The following is a 24,821-nucleotide window of genomic DNA, read 5'->3' as shown; positions in this document are numbered from 1 at the left end:
ACGTCGATAGCTACCTTTCCTCGTCCGGTTTTATGGGCAAATTTCCGCTTTTTTAGACGTTTTGGGACTAAAAGACCGACAAAGGGGGAAAAATAAATCATATACATTATTTTTATGAGAAATACTGCTATCATGGACCAGACATTTTTCTTTCGCGTTGCCTAATTTTTGCGGCCGCCGCATGCTGATGGTGCAGTACGGTAGGGAATTTTCTACGATTAGTTCGTAAATGTATCGGCTTTTAAACTTATTTTCGGAGTCGATGGCTTTGTTTTACAAACAAATCAGACAAATTATTAGCGTTGTTTACACGACTTCAAAACGCTAGCGGGGCGCCCGATGTTCCACCAATGACAGCGATTCTCTCGGTAGCGTCGTGCAAAATGTTTTGGTTCAGCAATATGCAGGGGTCCACACAAAAATAAGGCTAGGGTCGGCGGTTTTTTAGGGTCGGTCGGGAAACAGGAAACACAACATTTATTTCCTAGGCCTCAGTAGAAGAGGACTCAAGCATTAAATTTTCTTTCTTCCAACCAAGTGCCAAATTACCAGTACCTTTTTGAACTTGCGCTCCAGCTGGAACCTCCGCCAATCATACTCAGCCTTGATGACTGAAAGATCTTCAGACATGCTGTTCCTCCTGCTGCCAGGTTTACTGGACACTCTGTCCTTCGTGGACCAAGCTGGGCCTGCTCCGCAGCTCCATTTTCAGCAACACTGCCAACAGGAGGGGGTTCTTTGGTAGGAGTCTTTTTCCACTGTCTGCTGCCTTGTCCATTCATGCTTGCACATGATGAGTTTTGTCTTCCTACATGGGCCCCTTCCTTCTCCTTGGGTACATACTTGCTCGCCTGACTAGTTCCTTCTCCCGTCCCTTGTTTTGAACTCTTCTGTTCCTCCCTCATGTCTCCTCTGCTTACTGGGCTTGCTGCAGTTTGGGGTACATGGTCTGTGTTTCTTTTAATCTCGCTCCATGGAATCTGCCTCCATTTCTTTGGTTCCTCTTCAACAGTCTTTTCAAGATAGCTCTGGTACGATTCCATTCCCAATATCTTGACTCCAAGCCTATCATGTAGTGGCTTTTCACCAGTTTTACAATTGTCCTTTACCTGTCCATTGTATTCTTTTGGTGGAGTCTGTCTTTGTCTGCCTCTATCTTTGGAGCTCTGATGGGGTTTTTGTACTCTATCATTGAGTGGATATGCATAGCCACCAGCTGCTGCAAGCCCTTCATACATACTCTCCACATAAGCAGCATAGATATTGCTGTAGAAAAATGAACTTGGGTTAAACCACTCCAAAAGTAGAACATAAGCATAGTGTACAAAAGTCTGACCAAAATTCACATGCAAAGGGCTACATTAGGTCTTAAATTACACTCTTATCATTTGATCATGGTAACATGGATCATGTCATGAGCATATTGTATAATATATATATACATACAAAGAGAATAGCATATATGAAGTAAAATGTCTGCACCAACTGAAATACTAGAATCAGAAGTTACCTCTAACTAGTACTTTAGGAATGACATGGTACTTAAAAAAATTTTCACCTTTCACTCCCATCAGCCTGTGTGGAGATGCTTGTGTGTTCTGGGATGTGACACTTCTCAGCCTGATCTGGCACATAAGTGTTCCTGGCCTGTCCAGGCACATGGGACTTCCCAGCCTGTTCAGGAACATGGGACTTCCCAGCCTGTCCAGGAACATGGGACTTCCCAGAATGTCCAGGAACATGGGATTTCCCAGAATGTCCAGGAACATGGGACTTCCCAGCCTGTTCAGGCACATGAGACTTCCCAGCCTGTCCAGGAACATGGGACTTCCCAGAATGTCCAGGAACATGGGACTTCCCAGCCTGTTCAGGCACATGAGACTTCCCAGCCTGTCCAGGAACATGGGACTTCCCAGTATGTCCAGGCACATGAGACTTCCCAGTCTGTCCAGGCACATGAGACTTCCTGGCCTGTTCAGGCACATGGGGCGTCCTGGCCTGATCAGGCACATGAAAGTTTCCAGCCATTCCAGGCACAGGAAAGTTTCCAGCTTGTCCAGGCACAGGAAACTTTCCAGCTTGTCCAGGCACAGGGAAGTTCCCAGCCGGTCCAGGAACATGGGACTTCCAGGCCTGTACAGACTGTGATGTTGGGGCCACAGGGCCACCAGGAGTGGAGAAGTCACCTGATGGTTTCTTTAAGCTCCCTCGTCCAACACCTGGAGTTGCAAATGAAGAGGAAATGTTACAGCACAAATACACTGAAGATACAGTAATAGCCAACAACTGAGCTGCTTTCAGGGTACCTAAACAATTTGATGAAATTCGTACAGATTACATGAAAACTCTTAAACACCATGCAAATCTACAATTGTTATAAAAATGCACAAAGCACCAGGCAAAATGTACAAATCTTGCAAAAAATGTACGCTTTCAGTAATTTTCATTTTGGAACTTTCATAACATTCATAGGTACCACTGGTTTTATCATACAACTTTTTTTTTCATTATATTTCAGTCCATACCATGGTATGGATGAAATATATTGTGTTCTCTCATGTTTCTTCTTCTCCTCCTTCTCCTTCTCCTCCTGCCAAACAGTCAGAGGGATTCAACTCCGCCATCATTCAGCCAAATGACTTGAAATTTGGCATGGAGGTAGAGTGGGCCAATACCCCCATGCGTTTTTTCATTTTTTTTGTACATGCCTTTGAAAATTTTATGGAGTTTTTGGGGCATTTTCGCCAAAAATGGATTTTTGGATCCTGAGCCCTGGTTTTACAACCAACTGATCTGAAATTCGGTATAAGGGTACCTTGAACATGTGTCTACAGAACAACAGTCACATATTTGGCATACACCACTTCCAAATGACTCATTTGGGGGACTTTAATGGCTATTTTCAGTAAAAAAAGGGCCAAAAGTGCTATACCCGTTCCATGTTCTATCTAAAGAATGGCACGTTCCATCTGCCGTTGGCCATGGAACACGTGTTCCATTGCGGGTTACCTGAGGTCACATTGCACGTAAGTCGTGCGTAATGACCCACACATTCAACTTTATGTGCCTAAGACCTTCAAAATGTATCAAATCTCATCATTGTTAGTATTTGCATACCTGTAAGAAGATTAGTAAAGCTTTCGAGATTCAATGTGCTTGTTCTTGCATCTTTGTTCTCTATTACATGGCTACTATATAACTCATTTATTTGAGAATCTTTGCCAGTTTTACACTGGGGTATATAAGTTTGGAATAGTCCACTGTTGCGTGGGAGGGAGATGGACTGAAATATGCTGTATTTGCTCCCAAGCAAATGTCGGCCTCTCTAGTTATTATTGTGTTTATAATTATGATGTATGTCACTGGCAGATGAAATTACATTGTAATAGTATATAGTCATGCTACATACAGCTGCACCTATCAGCACACAGCTACACATGTACGCACCTAGCTGCTGTAGAAGGTACTCCCTAGCTGCCAGCATCCCCTTCATGTGGGCAGGTGGAGCATCTGTCTCTGCAGCTGGTCCAGCTGTGACAGCTGGAGGACTGTGGGTGCTGAGGGACACACTGGGTGGTGAGCTCTCCCTCCCTCTACTCATGGTGTCCCTTAACCACAGGAGCTGAGAGTCTGTCAGGCCAAGTCTGGGGGTGACTTCACCCGGCACCCCCTGGGATGGAGGCTCCCTGAGGTCTGGCTCGGTGGGAGTGTAGTGGTTCTGGTTGTATGATGATGATGATGACGGTGATGATGATGATGGGCCTTCTGGATTGTTTAGACTTGACCGTTTGGGCTGGCACCACCAGTTCTCCCCTTCTGGACTGACTGAAGGATTCATCTTCTTAGCTTCACCTCAGTTTCTCACAGGAACCTCACCACGTTGTTGGCAAGACTGAGTTAACAAAAATTGGTTTGTTACTCCATAGTGATCTAACTGATCTTAGAAAGTCTATAGAACAAACCCACTGATCAAGACTGATGATAAGTTGGTTATGAAGTAACTTTCACAGTTATCTAACATTACTTCAAAAATCTACTTGCAAGATATTATATTTAACGTTACAATAATTCATATATGCATATTATTCATTATTTAATAATGATATTACCTAATAATGTAACATATCTAATTTTGCATGTAGAGTTTTATATATAATACGTGCAATTTTTGGTCTGGACAACACATACTAGTATCATTATTATTAAAAAGCCTGGTCTGAGGAGTTTTGTTTACGTCTCTCTGGGGACGGCCTTGACACTGAGCATGCGCAGTCGTAATTTGTAAACCTCTAATTAGCACTTCCACAAATATTTTATCTACATTCTCCCTTTTACGAATAACGATAGACATAGACCACGCTGGCCTTGATACGTAAGTACAGGACGACCAAGCCTGGGTAATAAAGGGGGGACAGAAACGAATGGAAAGTGCAGGGCGAATTTGAGATGGAAGCATGATCATGATGAGATGGATCATGGAATCATGCTCTCGAGATCTCCTGTCAAACTCAAAAAGCAGATGTTGTTGTTTTTTAGCACGTAGCGGCGACAAGTTCTGTACATCTATGGAAAAAATCGCAACAAATGACTATCTAACTGCGCTAACAAGCAAAGAATCTACCCAATTTCTTCGAAAATTGCTTTAGGAGGAAAATGATAAAAGTCAAAACAACAAACCTGAAAATCTTTCTCGGTGATTCGGACAGGCCGCGCTGAGAACTTTTTACCTGGATATCCGATGGTGTTGCTTTCCCATGAGTCACTGCTGCTGCACTCTTTCAACAGCTAGCATCGCAGTGCACTCTGGGAGTGTTGATATTAGTGACTAGGGTCTGTGGTGAACCATTCACTATAACATGGATTTGTATCACTACACCCCTCCACTAACTAATTTAGAGAAAAATATGAAATTAACCAAGTTTCAGTCAAATTCATACATTGTACGACACCAGCATAACTTCAAGTGACTAAATACGGTACAAAGGAATCGGAGAAAATCGTCAATTTTCAAAAACCAAAGCAAGAAACTAGTTCCGACGGAGGTACAAAATATTCCGTACGGCGTAAAGCTACCAAGATGGTGGACGCGGGAAGAAGACAAATGTAGCGAGGATATGGAAGGCATTTAACATTTTGGGGCTCTTTTGTGTGGTCCACAAAGGTAGGCACACAATTATAGATTGCAGCAATAATCTAGGTACACCGCCTATACGTCTGTTACTCTACTCATAATGTTTGACAAGGAGTAGGACCGCAAGGAACTGGTTGACCACGCTACAAAGGCGTCACCGTTTTACACGCGTATTTCGCGATTATCCCCTGTTCAGTAAACCTAACAGCGATCACCAAATGTGATGAATAGTTAACGGAGTTCAGAAGTACCCGTTCTACTGTCAACCCTGACAGACTTGCTGTCTATTTTTACAACACAGCTTCACACTGCAGTGTTTTCGTCCATCATTTAATACTTGCGAAAATGCAATTAGTCGCAAGGTGGCGTACTTGACAAGTGTGGAAAGATATACTAGTAGTAACTCAGACACTACATCATCATCATATAAAGTAAGATGATGTCATCAGATGTGACACGCAACACTGAACATATTCGGGTGTAACAGATTCTTTAACCCAGAGTAGTACTAATTATAATATAGGGAACATTGCAGAATGGAAAATAGTGAGGTTGCTGTGTAGAATCTCCTTTGATAGACCTATGGTGTGATTTTTGTTGAATGGGTAGTGACCATGTAATTTTTTTATTTGCCCAGTGCAGTATGGCCAGTCTGATGACATCCCCCAGTACGAAGGAGGGAACGTTTCTGTACCACAGCCGGCTGGGCAGCTCCCTGCTGTACCAGCTGTCTGCCCGGGAAAGAGAGCTGGACCTGGTGCTGCTGGACCACTGTTACGCCAAACCCTGGAGTCAGCATCCCGACGCCAGCCATGCACGCCCCGCTCGCACCCTGTTTGTGCCGAAGAATATCCGCCACCAGCAGAACGAACCAATCAATACGTAAAATCATTCCTCCATGTTTTCTTCTAATCTTTTAACAGCTATTGATTGTTATGCAGTGTACCATGAAATTGGCTGTTGCTGAAAAGAACAACAGACTTTTACAGTGCTGTGGGGAGGGCTGTTTGTCAGGAAGGCATTTTAATAGCCAGATGACGTTAACACAAACCATACCTATGCACTGGAAGTTTGACATGTACAATTTTTTGTTTCCTTTTATTTTGACCCATAGCAAAGCAGAAATTCCAGTGGATGTTGTGGGAGCACCCAAGCCCGTAGCTGTTCCATATGATGGGGTGAAGGCACGGTCTGTTATGAACGAGTGCGAGCGCCATGTGAACTTCGCTAGAACAGACTCCGTAGAGCCACCAAATGATGATGACTGGGAAGAGAGACTGACAAGGTTGGCCTTCCTCTGGCTTCCTGTGCACTGCATATATTTTGAATGTATACTTGAAACAAAGTTGTGTATGAATTCTCTGGTAGTATTTGTTATCCAGTGATTTACCAACTTTATAAGACTATTCACAGAAGCTTCCTTGGTCTTTTGTTTAAAGCTGCAGAAAATTTCCTTCCAGCCCAGCAATCATGTCATGATTTGACCTGTGCGACCCCAGGCTGACCTTGTGACTTCTTGTCCTCCTGATGACCCAAAAGTGTTATTAACGACCCGGTTTAATTTAGTGGTATTAATGGCAAGTCTTTTTAATTAGGAGCCAAAAGTGGAAAGCTGCATTCCACTCCCTATAAGGATAATGAGCTCGTTGAAAGGTTATTACAATTTCCCAGTCAACTGAGCCGTTAAGCTGCATGCCTCACCCTCCAATCTCATGTGAGAACTAGGACTCGTCTGGGGTTATTTCATTATTTTGTCTACTTTTCTATCAGCAGAAAAGCCAAGGATGTGTCCCAGACTTGACATAACTCATGTCATACTTTGGTACAACCTTATATAAAGTGTGATGATCAAGGAGAATCTGTGTGTGTTTGTAAGTGGATAACAGATTAGATTTTTTCTTGAGGAAGATTGTGATGAGCTGAGCATGATTAGATTAGGCATTAATTACAGTAAATGGTTACCTAACTAACCCCATGGTGACCCTCATTAGGAATGTACCCAGGTTGTTGTTCGCCTTCTAGCTTACTACTACTACTGGTATTCTTTACCAGGTCTTTACATGTAGGGATGTACATGTTTACAGAAGAAAATGTTTAGTCCACAAAAAAGAATTGAAACATATGTTACAGCAAGCATTTTCAAAATGTCTTGTGAAGAAAAAAATGGAAAGTTATGATAGTTCTGATGGTACTTTTTTTTCATTTGTTTATGTTAGAACTGGCTGGACTCCAGCCCAGAATAAGCTGTTCAACAAGGTCCTGAAGGGTCTACAGGCAGACAGACTGGCCAGACTCACATATGAAGGGGTAAGTTACTGGTACTAACCATGTAAATACCAGGTAGTATGGAGTACCTGAATCTAGTGTGGAGGGCATTTTGCTGCTTGTTACAAGAATCACGCATACATAGAAAAGAAAGAGAGTGAATTTGTTCTGAGAAGGGTAAAGCCTAACTAAAGTTGTATGTCAAGGAGGCTCTAACATCATTCATTTCCTACAAGACGAGACGTACCCGGTAGAAGTAATCTGCATGATTACAGTCGTGGTCTGTAGTTGTAATGTGATGTGTTGTAACCTCTGTAGGCTGTTAACGAGCCCGTCATGCGGAGGATCCACGTGGACAAGTGTGCCAGACGGGTGCGGCAGGCGCTGGGCTCTGTGTCATGGGTGAGCTGACCAATCCTGGTACAGGAACTGTGTTACAATGAATGATCACCAGTAGTGAACATTTCAGTCCAATACAAGAACATTGTAACTTACACAATGTTTGCCATCTGCAATGAAGAAAGCTGTAAGGACTGCTTAGAGTTCCTTGACTTGCCATTTTCATGTACCATGATTCATGAATCAAAAGTGACAAGTTAAGTCCAGTGGAAGTTTGAAGTGAGAACAGATAAACATGGAAAGTTTGCTGAGTGTAGCAGTATTTCCCCTGCAGGACCCAAAGTTGACCCAGTGGCTGCACCAGACTCTGGTGGACAGTCTGAGCAGACCCTTACTGGCAGCTTACCTGGATGTCCTGCAGACTCTTAAGTCCAAGGTTGGTAAAACACATTACTTTGTTGTGGATAGTTGTGCACTCAACATTGTCAGAGAATTTTGATTCAGAATATCATCTTTTGTTGCTGAAACCTGTTGACAGCCACTCGGAACGAGTATGTTGAGTCTGCATTGTCAGTATTGACCTGGGTTGTTTCTAAGATTGCTTGTCATGTTACATTTATTCCTTTTCGTAATATATGGTAGAACCCTCTGAATTGATAGTCTGTATATGTCTCCAGTCTTTCCTGCACATGTCACAGTTGTCCCCTGTCTGTCCCTGTAGGTTCCAGGTTTAGTAGACAAGATGATCAGCTTGTCCACCTCTCAAGGAGCGGCGAGCGCTGAGGCTCTGAGCCTCCTCCTGAAGCGCCCCTGGGACCCCGCTGTCAGCGTCTTTACCACCCACAAACCGGTATGCAGCTTATATGGCGAGACAACCACAAGCTCTACCCATGTAAGGAGGTGATACGGCTGACCTTGGTTATCTGAAAGCACCTCTTTTGGAATGAATGGAATAAAAAAGTGTTGTGACAAAAGTATTATTTTCCATGCGACAAGGGCCTCAGATAACAAGTTTTCAAATAATCAAGGTTGGGCTGCATGTGTGAAGGTATAGAAGCCTTAGAGACAGCTGCGTAGAGAAAGATGTCATTGTTACCTGTATGAGTAGAAAAGCTCTAAGTACAAACTTCAGATGGAGTTACTCAGAATTGTGAAGTGTAGAAAATTTTGTGGTTGAGAGCATGCTTCAGTATTCTCTGGTAACTTGTACAAAACAAGAAAAAAATGAATGTGTAATGTGTTTACTCCTATATGCATGTTCTAAGTGTGAAAAAGTAAAATATTGTCAAGTTGGAACTCTCAGTCTCTCCCCTCACAGCGGAAGTTGCCGGGATCTCCCATCTTGCTGATCGCGCCCAGCGGTCCCACCCACCCGTCGGTGCACCACTCCCGCCGCATGCGGCTCTGGAACAACCACCTGTCCAACCTGGGCAAGGTCATCCCGGTCACCATGCACACTGTCAACGGAGGGTCAGGGGTCACTGTTTCCCAGCTGTTGGAACACATGGTCAGCGCAGTCAAGAACAAAGTGGGAGAGGTGAGCTGGTCTGTCTTCAGTACCTGTCAACTCAATGCTCAGGTTTTCTCTCAACTCAACAATACGGTTTTCACTAAAGACAGCCATTAACACTACATTGTCTCCCCTCAGCTACGGGGCCATTTCCCAAACAGACCCATTGTGCTGATAGGCTGGTCAGTAGGAGGTCTCATCGCCCTTCATGTAAGTAACCATTCTTTATGTTGTAACACAAGCTGACATTGTGTTCTTGGTGTTCTTCCTTCGCATGTTTGTTATGAGGTGTTGATTGTTGTTGACTGTATGTATATGCAGGCTGCTGTGTCGGAGTCGGTGAATGCAGTCGTCTGTCTGGGCTTTCCTTTTGTAGGGATGGAAGGAGGCCGTGGGGTAAGTTTCTGTAACATTTTGTTAATAGTTAAGCTTCTCCCTTCTTTCTGTTAGTGATGTTTGACTCCTCAATCTACATCTAATCTATTCGTAGCTGATCTGCACACACACTCACACATTGAAGATGGTGCAAAATATTATTGCTTTTTGGTGGACTAAAAGGTAAAGAAAATGACAGGCACAGGTAGAATTTCTCTGCTACGGGTAGTTTTCAGCAGTGTAGGTATAAAAAAGAGAGAATTTTGAGCCTTGTTATTTTAGAGAATTAGGAGATGTATTGTTCTTGAACTGTTGTAAATCTTGTGTTTAGGACATAGACGACCCTCTCCTGGAGCTGAAGACACCGACCCTGTTCGTGGTTGGTCAGGACTCGCCCATCTGTTCCGTGGACGACATGGAGGACTTCCGGGAGAAGATCAAGGCCGACAACCAGCTGGTGGTGGTGGGCGGGGCCGACGAGATGTTACGGCTCACCCGGGGGAAGAAGAAACAGGAGGGGGTGACCCAGACCATGGTGGACAGGTGTATCCAGGTAAGGACACTGCACTGGCTTGCTGTTTGAATGGCAGAATGTTGTGGTGTACACGTAGCATGCTGTATGCATTTTTTGTTTGTTTTGCTATTCACTATCACTGGTTACATGTATAGCAACACATCTTTGTACGTCAATCTTCAACTTCAGTCTAACTTTCATGACATAACTCAGTTCAGAACGTTTTCACAAAATGCATTAAGTGCCCTCAATAGCATAATGTCTACAACATGCTGAAGGCTATAGCAGATCCTATGAATAGACCTGTGAATACCTGTTATGATAACCTTGTATATGACACCACCTGTACCACACTGAGAATTGCTCCATCTCTGACCCAGGATGAAATCAGTGAGTACCTAGGGGGTATCCTGTCGTCCCAGGTCAGCTCTGGCACCCTGACCCTCCACTCAGACCCCCCTGCCGACATGGAGGGGGAGGTACAGAAGAAACAGCGGCGGAGGAAGGTCCAGCGTGACCTGAGCACAGAGCTGGGCACCACGTCCTCCCCTGTGGCCAAACAGAGACCTCAGACACCCAGTAACAGTAGTGAGGTGAGGAGACCGAGTTTGTACACATGGTCTGCCAAATGAGAACTGTCGTAGTATGGCCCAAAGTATTAGAATATGATGATGATCTTTATTTGTATGTTCTTGACCTTATTGAGCTAAATACAATAGACATTTCATCAGAGGCTATTACTAAAATATCATTACATGAACAGTGGTAAGAGACATAGGAAAAGCGTTACATGCTGCCTCATCCTAATGACAGCCACTTGACCCTGTAATTGTACTTTCCCAGGGTGTAGCGTCCCTCCCCAGCACCCCTGGCACCCCTGGGTCTAAAGGTGAGAAGCCCTCCCCACAGAAGGTGTCTACAGGAACATCCACCACCATAAGTGGCTCCCTGTATGCTGCACAGTACGCAGCGTTCCTCAAACAACAGGCCAACAAAGCTTCACTCACCAGTCAGAAGACACCAGGTTGGTCAGACTTTGTACTTCATACAAATGGAACTTTTAGTGAGATCCAAACAATGTATATTATACGTTATGCACTCTAAAGTTGCCTATTTGACGTGCTTGGTCAGACATACTCTACTGCAGGACAATATCGAATACTTGAACAAGCTGAGAATGATGAAGAATCATAATCTTTGTTGCATTATAGTGACTAGAGGATCTGTGTTGTCTGATTAGCTAATATGTATTGCTCCAGGTATTGGTGAGATATTTACTTCAAACATACAACAGCAGCACCCCTAAAGCATGGATCTACCATAATATTATCATTTATTCAATGTTTCATATCTTCTTCTGTGTGCAGATTTTCATCACACCTGTGCATCCAATTCTCTTTGTAACATCCTTTTACCCTGTCACAGCTGACTTTGAAACAAACATTCACTACTTGACCTTTGGTCCCGAGTGTTGAAAAGTACTGATACTTTATACTAGGTTATAAATTGAGAGTGCTAAATGTATATTGAAGTAAGTACATATAACTGTAAGTTACTAAGTGGTAATAAGATTACTGATCCATGCCATGACAAGGGGTTCTTCACAGACAAGAACAGTCTGCCTACAGTGTCTGCTTTACTACATGTCAGCCCACCAGTCCCATTTTTGCACCAATCTGTTTCCATAAGTCAGAAACATTATAACCTTGTTCTGTTTAAGCACTATTGTTCTTGGCAGTGTTCCTGGCAGACTTGTGGCTTGCTGGTTGGTCATCAGGGCAGGTCTATGAAATACCAAAGGTCACTGAGAGTTCATGACCAGACATTTGGCCCAGGAGAACCCCCCTCCCTTCTCCTGATACAAACATGTTCTGTAAACAATCTTCTTTATGGGCATTCCAGGCTATATATCCTACCAGCTTCCCAGATTGTATCTTTGGTATCAGGTTTTATTGACAACATCTGAATCCACAACTGCTGCTAAATTCAGACCAATCCAAAGAGGAGTTGACCTTTAGAAACTTACTCATCTGGGACTTAGTTTACTCCAGCTTGTCTTGTTACAAGTCTGGCCATTATTTTCAAGTAACAAAAGGAAGAAAGAGGAGCTAGGGTGGGCGTATAGATCATTTCAATGGTATACTACAGAGGTTTAGGTGAAATGCATGAGTTCAGAGTTGTTTTATCACATTCAAGTCTGACATTCTCACATTAAACTTTTTCCATCCAATACTACTGGTACATTCAGGTGGGAAGCTATACTAAAGTCTTTGGCTGTGTGATAGAGTAACTTGAACTCCCTGTGCCCCGAAAGACCATGGTAGCCTCTGGTATTACATCACTCCAGTCATGTCAAGTCTGCATCACTCCTCAGGCCAGTGTGAAAATCTTGAAGTGAAAGGTCCAGATAATAGCGATGTCTGAGGACCGGGGAAGTACCCCATGCTACAGGCCATTCCTGGGGTGGTGTTTTCCCCTCCTGTCTAAACGTACCAGTGGATCTGATAAGGGCAGGGGGACCACACAGTCTATGGGCCATCTGGGGCTGCCAACTCTACAGTTCATACAGAGGTCAGGGGGGACAGGATAGTTCATAGAAAGCCACTTCCCATTTCCATTCCTTCTCCTGGTCTGCAACTAGAGTAAGTCCTTCAATAAAGTTATTTTTGACAGCTGATTTGGGTGATACATTGGGAAAATGTATGCTTGACTGTGTGTGCAATGGTTCCATGATCCAAAAGAGCATCATGTTGACTTGATTAAGAGACCAGATTTCCTGGCAAGCACTCTGCCCTAGTTGGTAGTGAAAAGAAGTAGACATTCATCTTCCCCAGTGTGTTTACATCCCATCATGTGTAGTGGCTGGGCCATGCTGCCCTGACTCCCACCCCAGGAAATTGATGTTGTGCCAACATGGAACATTACAGCATGTCATGTACCACATCAATCAGGGGCAGCTTCTCCACTGGCGGGGATGCCATGCCTAACACTACCAGTGGTTTTAGGTTACTATTTAGAGGAAGCTGGCAATCAACTGAAGGGTTATCAACAGTGATACCATGCATGCACCAAGTCAGAGTTTGACATGTTGGTATTAGATTGACCTGGGGCTGACATTTTACCCCTTGGCTCACATATCTTGTGACAGTGAGGAGTAGATGAGGGTCAGGGCATGAAATGGGTTTTTAACTGCTGTGTGGTCTAATTGCTTTCAAGGATCCAATAATGCTATGATGTGTTGGCTTTATGGAGCAAAGTTTTACGGTCTTTGGAACAGCCACCCACCAGTAAGGAATTTTTTAAGACAAAGTTCACTAGTGTTGTTCTAAGTCATTATGAGACAAGTTTGAAGAAAATGGACATGGCTTAGACCCAGCCCCCATCTCCCATCTTGGAACAAGAGTTGTTGACGTGACTCCAGTGGCATGGGTCCCGATGTCTGCCTGGGATGTTCATTTAGGGAAGAGACAAGGACATACATGCTGCCCTGGGCCTGAACCATGTCCACTCAACATTCTCCTGCTGTTCAAAGCATACCTCTCCCTGTGTGTGTCCACATGTGCATCTCTCACAGCCATTTGTTATGTTTTATTGCAGGACACTGACAGGACCTTCCTAACTTTCACACAGATGATTCTGTAGGAAATAGCATTATGATAGTTACCAGTATTTGCTGGATGAATCCTGGGCCATTTTGTAGCAGAGTCTCTTTCTGAAGTAAAAATTCAGTATATTGAAATAAGGAGAAATCTGTTTTTTGACAATGATGTTTGTGTGTTAACCTGGCTACATGTGTTTTGGATAGAATCAGGATGAAATTTGTTGCACCCATCAGAATTTCCCTCTTGCTGTTCAGCAGTATGTAGAGTCTTGTCCACCCTCTGCATCCTATGGTCGAGATGCAATAATCTGTTGGCTGTGGTTGGTTGTGCCCATTTCTGATGAATGCTGTACCAGGGCAGTTGTCCCCTGGGACCCTTTGATTACTGCACAGGTGACATCCTCACTGATCAGTTGTGACAGCTGATGTGGAGGACTAAGCCTTTGATGTGATGCTGGATAGGAGTAATAGTCATGAGACATAAACTTCAGTCCTCCAGCCTAGCAGACATGATGTTAGTGTCAGCCTTCATAAATTGCTTGTGGCCCCAGTTTATTCATTCAAAATTCATTTAAGTTGATTATGTATGGTTGAAATGTATACATATAAAATGCGACTTCCACTGATTTCTCTATGTTACTCTGTGTACAGGAAAGGGACGAGCCCAGGCACCAAAACGCAAGCGGGCGGCCAGTGCAGCCACTCTTGAAGATGGCCCCGGTGCAACCAAGAAACGTGCACGGCAAACCTCCGCATCAGAGAAGATACCATCTAAAGCCACCAGAGTCCCGGAGGAGTCTCGTCCTGTGCCCCCCTCCCCCTCAGCTGCCTTCCCCAGCCCATCCACTCACAGCACACTGACCAGTCTGCTGCAGTCCCCTCCAACCAGCCCTACAGTCTCGGCTGCTGCCGGGGTCTCAGCACCTACTGGCCCTGGTCTGGTCTCCGGACCCTCCGCTACCAAGTCTCTGTCTCAGCTCCAGCATCAGGCGTTATCACAGATGGGTCTTCCCAAAAATGCTTCTCACAGCAGCATCTTACAAGGACTTAGTCTACAGGCCCAGCAGCACATGGGGGGAGCTGGGGCAGCCGGTGCATCTGGGCTGTCCTTCAGTGGGCTGACCTCCCCCCTCAGTCACAGCGACCACAGTCCTACAGCACCAGGGATGCTGCTCACCACAAACCAGCTGGCATTGTCAAAGGGAGATGTCACCCAGGAAGCACCACATCCCACTGTCTCCTCCTCCACAGGCTCATTAGCAGTGACTACTGTTTCTGGTACAATGCCAGCAGCAGTGACTACAGCAATAGACAGCCACCCCATCCCTAGCTCTACTGCCTCCATAGCCAGCATGTCACAGATACAGCAGCTGCTGTCCAGTATGCAGAAAGCCCCACAGAAGGCAGGTGCCCTGACACTAGCGCTTAACACACAGGCACACTCATCCAGCTCTACAACCTCCTCTTCCATAGCCAGTCTCCTGACTGCTCCAAAGGGCACTGTAGCAGCCCTAAGTCAGCAGAGTACTCCTCAGGCTGCTGGCACTATACGCCAGAGCCCCAAGTCAGCCTTTGTAGCCATGCAGCAGCGAGCAGGTATGGATGTGGACGTCAATGACCCAACCAAAATAGAGGTGATTCAAAAGCTCCAGTTCCATGACTTTCCCCTGACCACTGGCAGTTTAACCTCGGCAACAAGCTCTGTCACACAGGCCAAGATTCTGAAGAGTCTGGACCTGGGAAAGCTGCCTATCCTGTCAGAATTCACCAAGTCGTCCGAGAAGTCGTCCACCCTTGGTGCCGTTCAAGCAGCCCAGGCTCAAGGCAGATCATCAGTGTCACCTAAACCTGTCCAGACTAAAGCAACGTACTCTCTAGGGCGGCTTGGGGCCGTGTCGTCAACAACTTACAGTCAAGAGGCAACAGTGCAGGATCCAGACAGACCTCGCACCAGCGTGGCAGACACTGGTACAGAGTATGACATGGCAGAACCCTCCCGCAGCATTGCCCTGGGCAGGATCCCTACAGTGGACCCTTCTGATGGTCAGCAGCCCTGCCCTTCCCCTGTGACTACAGCAGGAACAGACAGCACCAGTCTGACCTCCCACATGTACACTATGGACGGGGCAGGGACAGGCATGGCACAAGGCAACGGCCGAGGGCGCAGGGGGAAGAGCAATGGGAAAAACTTTCAGTAGTTGATTAGAAATTTCAGAGGGGAACAGAAGTTGAACTACCAAACAAGGACACACAGGATAAGAAGATGTTCAAACACAATGGACTTTCTATTAAAACAAATTAAGAGAGTATTGGTAGTCAATGTGCTGTTTGCCGTATTTTGTAAATGTGTCTGTCAACTCACGAGGACTGACCAGAAGAACTGTCATTACTCAAAGAACCTTCCCAGTTTTCATGTCAACTTATACAGTCATAGCATGAAATCGGCTGTCCAAAAAATGACCTCTTAAAACCATGAAAGGCATGAATATAATGCACTATACTTAAAGCTTTCAAAATGTCAGCCAGGATAGGTGTTATTGTCCAAATTGTATATACATTATACTATTACATTGTATATATATGCAGTGCTGTTAGAGGTTAACTTGTTCTTGTTGAAAGAAAGTTGGCATTAAGTGAAATAAATCATGATCTGCACAATTTTCTTGTTTTTGTCCTCAGTGTCTTCAGACAGCAAACATTCATACTTATGATCTCTGAGGGAAGTGGTAATTTTAGTAGCATTTCCGTCATTATTTAAAACCCTTACCACATCTTTTGGTGTGTAGGGGCAGTGCCCTTCTCCATTTCTATAGCCCTTGGGCCACCCAGACCCATTAGGGTGTAGTCCGACTGTTTGTACCCCTTACCTTCAGGATACAGGCATAGTCCAATCAATCGTTCACAAATTGTTGAAAATGTTGGTGGGCTGATCTGACAATTTTTAAGAAATGTTCGTAATTACTATTTGCGGAGAGGATGTAGGACTCGGGAGCTATAATAGGTTTGGTAACCAGGCTACCTCTGGTATACCATGATGTAGCATTTGTTTTGTTTGCATTTCCACCTGGCTGCTTTAATTCTTTGATAAGCCCTTCTGTTGCTTTTCCACCCTGTGCAAAGTAAGAGAGAAAAAATACACAGACTTGTCTGATATATTGGCTTATAACTTTATTATAACATTTTTATAACTTTATTATAACATTTATATCCAAGTGGATCATTGTCCCAAAAATAGACATGCCGCTCCACAATTATCATTACCGCAGTAATTGTCCACAACCTAGCATCATCAATGATGCCATAATTTATAAGTATAATATAACGATCCCTATAGATAAGTGGTGTGGTAAGAAAATAAACAGTTTTGTGCTATATATATAATATGAATAAATATTGATTGGCATGCAACTAGACTATACTGGCTATTTAATTACGTCCCATCGCTCAATAGCATACAATGTACATTAATTCATCAAGCATCGGTCTAACTTTTCATTATCAAGTCATCAGCACAATATCATGTTCACAAGTTATGCACGTACCATAAATGCCTGAATTTGAATCCTTACCATTTTTATGGATAGCACACATAGATGTCATTTTTATGGTGTGGCAAATTTGGCCCAAACTCTGCCTCCTTACAAGAGATAAATTAGAGTTTCAAGTTACAACATTTTATGATGCAGAATACAACTCTGTGTGAGTTGGGGTCTATATAAGTGTGCATTTTACACAAAAGTGCATGTATGATATGTTGGAAAGTTTTAGATCAAGAATAAGCCGAACTTGAAGTGCGTGCTTGCGTGAGTGTTTGCCTGTGTGTGAGTGCGTGTATGGGTGGCGTGCGTGTGCGAACGTCGCTTACTAACAATCGCCTGTCTACACTCCATGAAAATTTAGACCATGCAGGACAAGTCCGGTCCCACGACAGTCACAGTGTCCGGGGAGTTTTGCACGTTAGTGGGGTACAGGTTACCGTTTGTGTCCATGTCCAGATAGGCGTCACTGATCGTGACTTGGTCGGTGTTCACAATCAGAGCATGCGCAGAGGCAGAAGATCCGTCTGCACCCTCCTGTTTGGTAGTGACGTCATCCAAAGAGACAAAGTTTACGGGGAGTCCGTTGGTGGGATGGAGGACGGGGACAGTTTTTGTTTCGGGCACCTTCCCGTCCGCCAGCTCCCAACGGCACGCTCTCACCAGCTCCACGCACAGCAACTTCAGCTGCAGCTTGGCGAACTCCTTCCCGGCGCACGCGCGGGGCCCGCCGCCGAAGGGCAGGAAGTCGTACCGGGTGGCGGTGGTGTTCGTAGCCCCCCATCTGTCCGGGTCGAACTGCTCTGGGGACGAGAAGACCTGTGACGCACTGTGCGTGTCCCTGATGCTGTACATGACGGCCCATCCTTCAGGAACCTGGAATCCCTGTGTACAACAGACAAACTGGGGATGAGTTAGGACGTAAACACAGGTACTGAAACAGGTACAAATCGGCAATTGTTAATGTTTCTTTGTTTTGAGTCCAATCAAATGCTGACTTTGATTTCCGGACAACTTCCGAGACGTCTTCCGATCTTCTTCAAGCCAAGATTTTGAACTCCTTGTTCAGACAATGGTCGAGTTAGTCGCCAGGAAAGTTGTGTGCAGTTGGAGGTTGGTCTACGAGGAGGCTACTGGTCTTCAAAGATAAGCGGCGCAGTAGAATTTGTTCAACTATAGATGGTGTAAATAGAATCCATGGTACCAAAAATGCCGGAACTCATCCGCAACAGTGCAAGATGTCTACGAGCGCCATCTATCGACGTATACTCAGGGCGCAGATATTTCGCGTCAAGCGGCCAGTCGACGCAGACGATTTTTGAATTTAAAGACCAGTTGGAAGTTTCGCTGACCAACTTGTTGTTTGTCGTAAAAATCAAGGCGTTATTGTACTGGAAAAGCTATACGTGCATAGGGCAGCGTCAAAATTCATTTATGATTGGCATACAGACCGCAAAACACAATATTTTTTCTCATTTTACACAAACATGCTTATGATATGTCGGAAAGTTTTAGATCAAGGATCAACTTGTAGACTTACGCCAATCTCGAATGTCTTCAGGGCCCTCCTGAAGGCTCCCCCTACAGGTGGACTGAGCCTGAGCACCTCCTTGACGACCTGCCCCACGTACGTCAGCCTGCCGACCTGCTCCAGACTCAGAGGCTGGTCCGGCTGCAGCAGCCCGTGCTTCTCCAGCTCTTCCTGCACCTTCTGAACCACCTGCGGCTGCAGCGCCAGGTGCATGATGAGGGAGGTGGCGGCGCTGGACGTGGTCTCGTGCCCGGCGAACAGCAGCTCCACCGCGGTGTCGAGCATGACCTGTTGCTCCACGGCCTCCCCGTCGTCCTTAGCGCTGCTGATGATGAAGGACAGCACGTCGTTCGGGACCTCTCCGCTCCAGATCTGCGCCTGCTTCTCGTGGATGTGACGTTTTAGCCAGTCGTCGATTTGCTGGCGACACTGCAGAGCCTAGGAGAGATGAGGGGCATAAGCTATTAGACCCAACAGCTGCGGTTATAGAAATAGATGCTAGGAGGCTCGAAATCTAGGTCATTTCCTTTGACCAAAGTCCAGCTAGTCTAGTCGTAACTTGTCCACTATCACTAACATGAAGAACATTCATTTATAACCTGTTGAATATCATGATTACCACCAGCAAACTTTCATGAAAATTATTTTTAATCAATTCATGATAATTCATAATTTCATGATAATTTTTGGACATAAAACACTTGATCTGAATGAAACTGAGCTCACTTTTCTGAGGGCGCTTCCTGGGACGTTCAGTGGCAGGGAGAACATGTTCTTGACTGCGGTCCTGAACAACGGTCCAACTCTCCTGACCTCTTCATCATCTTGGTGGAAGCCGACGAGCACGGCTATGGCGAGGCGGAACATCATCTCTCTAGCCGCGGGGTAGACTGCTAAAGGCTGGGGTCCCCTGCACCAGCCCCGCAGGATGTCGGCTATCATGGCCTGCATGCTGTCCGTGTAGATCGCCAGCGCGTCGTGACGGAAGGCCCGCATGACGGTTTTCTTCCTCTGCCTGTGCACCGGCCCGCTGCCGCACATCGCCAGGTTCTGCGTCCCCAGCACCATGCGGAAGTTGTCCGGCCACATGGTGCCCACGATGTCGTTCTCTCCCCGGAGGATCTTGCGCACGTTGTCGGCGCCGCGGACGCGGATGGTCGGGCGGCCCAGGATGTGGGTTTTGAAGACGTCTCCGTACAAGGCATGCCGCTTACGGGAGAATTCTGCACCCTGTAGAACGGAGTGTTCAAGTTAGTGATACGACAATTTTTGTTGTTGAGTGGTTGGTGAAGTGCATACTAAGTAACTTCTTTTTAAAGTGGAACTTTATGAAATTTGAGATAATCTGATATGTCATTGTAGCTAGGCATTGGCAAAACGAATGACAACTTGGATTATGGGCCACATAGCGGCTTTCTTTGGTAGTAGTACAGTAGTTCAGTGGAACTTTCACTTTCTGAACAGCTATGGTCATACAAGAACTAACGTTAGTAATAGCTTTTGGGCTCGCGAAGTCATAACTTGTGTCAGTTCATTTGCACAATCATTGTGGAAATGCTGTATAACTGTCCATGGATAGGACTTCCTTGATGTCTAGGAGATCACCATATATGGCCAGTCGCCAATGGATTTCAATTAGCTATAGGCAAAATATGGCATCATTTGCATAGTCAATGAGTAAATGTTATAAGTGATGGCCACAAGATCACGGTACTGTCAGGAAAAAGGACAGTTCTCAGAAAAGCGACATCATCACCCTGTTCGACACGCACGTTACTGGCGATAGGTCAGTTAGAAGTCCTCTCCTTTTTTTCACTGTAGAAATGGGAATTATCAGAAGCATTTGGAAAACACCACCATGTACATTTGGCACACTAGTCATCAAGTGTGACTGGTGAACGTTAATCCTTTTGTCTTCGCACGGTAACCAGGTTTGGCACTGTAGTCGCTGGTCGTTTTTCGCACTGATGTCAGCGTATTTAGGCACAACAAGGTTATATATAATCTCGCTCTCTGAACTTCAAGGACTCAAAGCCAGCGGACCCTACAATCTTCATGACTCAACAGTAAAGAGTCACATGCAAAATTACCAAAAAAGCACCAGGTGCGTTCCATCTAACTTATAACCAAAATGAAATTCTGGGCTAGCTGCACTGCGCAGAGAACACCGTTGAAGTCTCGTCAGGCGAACGCGTAAAGGCAGGGTCAGGCAGCGTACCGACCACAGGGAAACAGCGTTGACAAGAACTACCGCCGTGTAATTTCCACATTTAGGATATGTCAACCAACTCAATACAGTCTTCCGACATAAGTGTAGAATTACAGCGCACGTGAATGCTAGCAGATCGTGGCATGCAACCAGTAGGTTCTAGAAATAACGACTAGTATACATGTGCAATCTGTGCATACATGTCAACCTTTGCCTGGTATCGATCATCGATATATCCCACATCCGTATACACCATATATTTTCGAACGGGTACTGAATAGGGCAACCGGTACCGGATATGGCTTCTGTGGAGAGGAAATACAGATGGATTCCAGGCTAGGTGAACCGCGAAGAAAAACACAGCTAGCATTGGATTTGGGCCAGCAAAGAGGCGAAAAAAGCTACTTGAACGTTTTCATATCTGACATCTTGAAATGTCAGGGCGTCTGTGTGAAGACTCGCTGACGCAGCCGGGGTGCCGTACTAGGGGTGCCATTCCGATCTTTAGGGTCTCTCTGGGACCTGTGCTATCTCTGTCCGGTCGGCCCTGCACGCGGGCAGGGGCACGCGCTGGGATCTGCAGGGGGGAAAGTGTCTCTCAAGTGTACCACTTGAAGCTCTACAAGGCCAGGGTCCTACAACAGACAAGGATGGTGGTCAGCCAAACTAATGAACGAATTAGGGACCAACCTCTCACGTTCAACAAGAAAAGGTGGTTCATGTTCAACTGGTTCATGTTCAAAATTTTCTTTAATCAATAAACGATAAACGGGTGCTGTTTCAAGCATGTAGATGATCCACGAGCGTGCGTTTCTATAGGCTTGTGATGCACTTAGAATGATTATATCGTAGGTTTCAGGGCGAGTTTAGACATCTGTAATGCACATTCTATGCTCTAGATATCTATCTTAAAGACCAGACAAGTGAAACTGCCTGTCCACTTCAATATTCAGCTTTATATAGGCGTTTTGTAAACTCCATGAGAGCCTCAGCCCGGTTGACCTGTCATTCACCCCACCTGCACGGTGTCGACTTTCCAGTTTACACGGTCGGGGCGGCAGGCTGTCACTCAGGGCTCTGGCAGAGAACGACAATTACATGGTCCCGCTCTCAAACTGTGTATGGTTTCCTGACTAATCGCACTTGTCGGAGTAAATCAGACTCACTGTGGAACAACCTATTAGTGGTTCGGGAATAAATAACTCTCAACTGTCGTGTAGCGGCACGTTCAGCAAACCTGGCCCGGAAACAGCGTGCGCTGAGGCATCGACAGGCTTCCTACAGCCGCGAAGTCGCACAGAAGGAGAAAAGTGTCAACAATGTCACAACCCGTCTATATTAAGGACGAATTGCTCCTTCGGTATCAAGGCAAGGAATAGAAGAAGAAAAACACGCAGTGAAAATTGTGGCGCACGAGTCTAGTATCGGCTGATTGAGGAAAGGCAGGTTTAGCGACAGGTTGCCGTTACCGCATGTTTACCGTAGAATAAAAAGATGGAAATCCGGAATTCATTAACGATTGGCAGAACACATGGTCAAGGCCACCACCCTTCAAGCGATCCAAGTCAACAGCAAGCCTTTCTACTCATGAAACAAGGAACGTGGGCTCACTTGGCGCCACAGACTTTACGAGACCGGTTGTGAAGAAGACACGAGGAGACACGGAAAACTAATGAGCGAAATAAGTGCTTTAGTTGGGGCATTCACTTATGCGCTTTGCTTTGTTCACTAATGAAGGCGCTATTGAAGTTTTGCCCAGAAGCTACATCTCTGCACATGAGAGTAGGATAAAGTTGTTTTGGTGGAAGAAAAGAGCTCTACTCTGACACATTTATGGAGGAGTTGTCATAGTTTTCGACTCCGACGCCCCCTACAGACACGGGCACGGTTAAAAGTACGGCGCCGCGCTCGGGTCATGCTGGAGATAGATATGCCAACAATGCTGCAGTAATTAGGACCGCTATCTGTACAATTGGAAGTTCCCATAAAACAGCTCTCTATGAGTGGTCCAGATGGCGAGGACTGCCTGGAATAACGCCGCGGGCGCAGGGCTGGACCCGCGGACGGGACCCGCGCCTGGAGGGGGACACCGCCCGGGACCGGCGGCACACTGCACTCGGTCACCGACCGACCACACATTGACAAAACAACCTCTACTTGGTCTGAACACCGAAAAAACGTGCACAAAATGTAATGGTTTGGTGTAGGCACCACTAGTCTGTTAAACGAAGGACTTTCACCAGGAAAACGTGGTCAAACGTAAGTTCTTTGGGGAAAAAAATGCCACATCGACTACAAAAAGGCCTCATCGACTACAGACATCATTGTCACATTGATAGAGACAGGAAAACTATACGACTAATGCGTTCATTGTGTTGCGTGGTTTTAGGGTGTCAGGGTAATATCCAGTTTTAACCAAAAAATTTAAAACGAAATAGGTGAACCATGCCATGCTTCCTTGCAGCGACGCATGTCATGGGCCAGCTTGTACAGTTGATGTTTCCTTCACTTTCAAAGTACCTAAAAAAACTCGGTCATAACTTCAAGAATGAACGGTACGGTGTTGTTTCCTTCGTTGTCGAAGCGATGCAATAAATGACATTAGTATGAAAAGCGCCCGAAGACGACAAGTCGAAAGCTGCGCTGTTCATTTCACGACTGTGCGCCTCGCTCACAGTAGTCTAGATAAAGTGCGCGTGTTCTGCTCGGCAAAGATGCGGTAAAAAGTTGTAAGAACTCCTCTTATCCAGATACTGGAGTTACAAAGACAAATAAAAAGGAGAAAAAATCCTACCTCCAATACGAAGGACAAAGTTTCCCCGATGAACGGAAGGCCCGTGGTTCCCTGGGGGAGCGGCAGGGCGCAGGCTGGGTCTGACGGGGTGGCGTAGCGACCCCACAGTTTCCAGGAAAGGACCATCAGAAAGCCGGGAAAGACAAGATACGCCACAACTTCCTGCAGCATGTTGGTGCCGAGAGGGTCTAGTGGAGCGGGTGGAAGCTGGTTTGACAGGAGAGACTGCACTGCTCGTAGAACAGAGGCTGGGCAAGAGTGAGCTGCACTAGGACCACTCACCCGTATTTATTCCCCCGTCAAGCACGCAAATGCCATTAATAAGTGGTTCATTCAGAGTTCAGGTCGTTTGGACCGACGGCACGGGACTGCCTGATGACGTCCTCGGCCGTCCCTCCCACAAGGCCACGCCCTTTATCGTCTGAAGAGCCGTCCGTACCGTAATGACCACGCCGATTGGCTGACAGCAGTCCAATTAGACCGCCACTAATAAAGTGTAATGCCCTCGCCGAGGGACTAATGAATATTGACAGGTGGCCGGTGGAGCGAGCTGACATGTTACATTATTTGCTGGCTCCTGAGGTTCTCTCTAATAGTGCACACCTCCCGACTGACAGACGAGAGAGATAGACAAGCCAACGCCCTGCCTGACCTCCGGGTGCATCGCTCACACACGGACTTTAATTGTCGTAGCCTGTCAATTATCTGCCAGGGGGCTGTCACGACAAGTCATCTTTGCTAGCTTCCCAGAATAACACGAGAAGTAAATAAACATTCGGTGTGTTGCTGAGTGCAGGAGGTCAAACCCGGGTCTCTGTCATCACCCGGTCAGCCCAGCACGTGGAGGCGACCAATGTCCGTAGTGCACAGAGTGCCATGCGCCACGGACCAAGGACGCTTCTTCCAGAGGTGTGCCAAGCTGCAGCACGGCAGCTTCGGCGAAAACGTGACCGAGTGTGTAGGCAAAAAGAGAACCTCTGACTGAGTCAGTTCTAGGGGAGATCTGTCAGTGTCAC

General features: G+C 45.8%; 3 protein-coding genes across 8 annotated transcripts in view; 1 reads left to right on the top strand and 2 right to left on the bottom strand.

Moving 5' to 3' along the window:
• Positions 1-4,824, bottom strand: part of LOC109478513 — a 13,762-nt gene extending 8,938 nt beyond the window's left edge. The window contains exons 1-3 of the mRNA XM_019780112.1: positions 4,678-4,824; positions 3,448-3,892; positions 1,648-2,219 (exon numbers count right to left, since the gene is read on the bottom strand). Coding sequence (XP_019635671.1) covers positions 1,648-2,219; positions 3,448-3,838 — 963 coding nt within the window. The 5' untranslated portion in view covers positions 3,839-3,892; positions 4,678-4,824. The remainder of the gene's footprint in view (positions 1-1,647; positions 2,220-3,447; positions 3,893-4,677) is intronic.
• A 58-nt stretch (positions 4,825-4,882) lies between these two features.
• LOC109478511 (KAT8 regulatory NSL complex subunit 3-like) lies at positions 4,883-16,390 on the top strand. 6 transcript variants are annotated; one of them, XM_019780105.1, is made up of 14 exons: positions 4,883-5,161; positions 5,774-6,013; positions 6,246-6,416; positions 7,348-7,438; positions 7,715-7,798; positions 8,070-8,171; positions 8,457-8,627; positions 9,039-9,272; positions 9,384-9,455; positions 9,567-9,641; positions 9,952-10,173; positions 10,515-10,727; positions 10,978-11,158; positions 14,387-16,390. In XM_019780105.1, the coding sequence occupies exons 2-14, from the start codon at positions 5,775-5,777 to the stop codon at positions 15,931-15,933; spliced, it is 3,402 nt and encodes a 1,133-aa protein (XP_019635664.1). In that variant the 5' UTR covers positions 4,883-5,161; position 5,774; the 3' UTR covers positions 15,934-16,390. The 6 variants fall into 6 exon arrangements, with proteins under 6 accessions (XP_019635664.1, XP_019635668.1, XP_019635667.1 ...); XM_019780109.1 differs by having other exon boundaries at positions 5,769-6,013; positions 8,457-8,585; positions 9,054-9,272; XM_019780108.1 differs by having other exon boundaries at positions 5,769-6,013; positions 8,457-8,585.
• A 208-nt stretch (positions 16,391-16,598) lies between these two features.
• LOC109478512 (cytochrome P450 26B1-like) lies at positions 16,599-24,202 on the bottom strand. Its single transcript, XM_019780110.1, has 4 exons — positions 23,806-24,202; positions 19,529-20,032; positions 18,812-19,240; positions 16,599-18,156 (listed from the first exon to the last, which is right to left on the bottom strand). Exons 1-4 carry the CDS (start codon positions 23,974-23,976, stop codon positions 17,632-17,634), a joined length of 1,629 nt encoding a protein of 542 aa, XP_019635669.1. The 5' UTR covers positions 23,977-24,202; the 3' UTR covers positions 16,599-17,631.
• Between the last annotated feature and the right edge of the window lie 619 nt (positions 24,203-24,821).

The sequence above is a fragment of the Branchiostoma belcheri genome, unplaced genomic scaffold (assembly GCF_001625305.1).
Source record: "Branchiostoma belcheri isolate BF01 breed outbred unplaced genomic scaffold, Haploidv18h27 scaffold44, whole genome shotgun sequence".
Lineage (NCBI taxonomy): Eukaryota > Metazoa > Chordata > Leptocardii > Amphioxiformes > Branchiostomatidae > Branchiostoma > Branchiostoma belcheri.
This window is presented reverse-complemented; position numbering and strand designations above follow the sequence as displayed.

What these genes read in the sequence shown, in the direction of transcription:
- LOC109478511 (XM_019780105.1), top strand. Translation starts at nt 5,775, where the DNA reads ATGGCCAGTCTGATGACATCCCCCAGTACGAAGGAGGGAACGTTTCTG. An exon ending in CAGAACGAACCAATCAATAC is followed by an intron (nt 6,014 to 6,245) that starts GTAAAATCATTC and finishes TTTGACCCATAG; the next exon opens with CAAAGCAGAAATTCCAGTGG. An exon ending in TGGTGGACAGGTGTATCCAG is followed by an intron (nt 10,174 to 10,514) that starts GTAAGGACACTG and finishes TCTCTGACCCAG; the next exon opens with GATGAAATCAGTGAGTACCT.
- LOC109478512 (XM_019780110.1), bottom strand. Translation starts at nt 23,976, where the DNA reads ATGCTGCAGGAAGTTGTGGCGTATCTTGTCTTTCCCGGCTTTCTGATG. An exon ending in CTTTGTCCTTCGTATTGGAG is followed by an intron (nt 20,033 to 23,805) that starts GTAGGATTTTTT and finishes TCCGTTCTACAG; the next exon opens with GGTGCAGAATTCTCCCGTAA. An exon ending in CAGGAAGCGCCCTCAGAAAA is followed by an intron (nt 19,241 to 19,528) that starts GTGAGCTCAGTT and finishes CATCTCTCCTAG; the next exon opens with GCTCTGCAGTGTCGCCAGCA.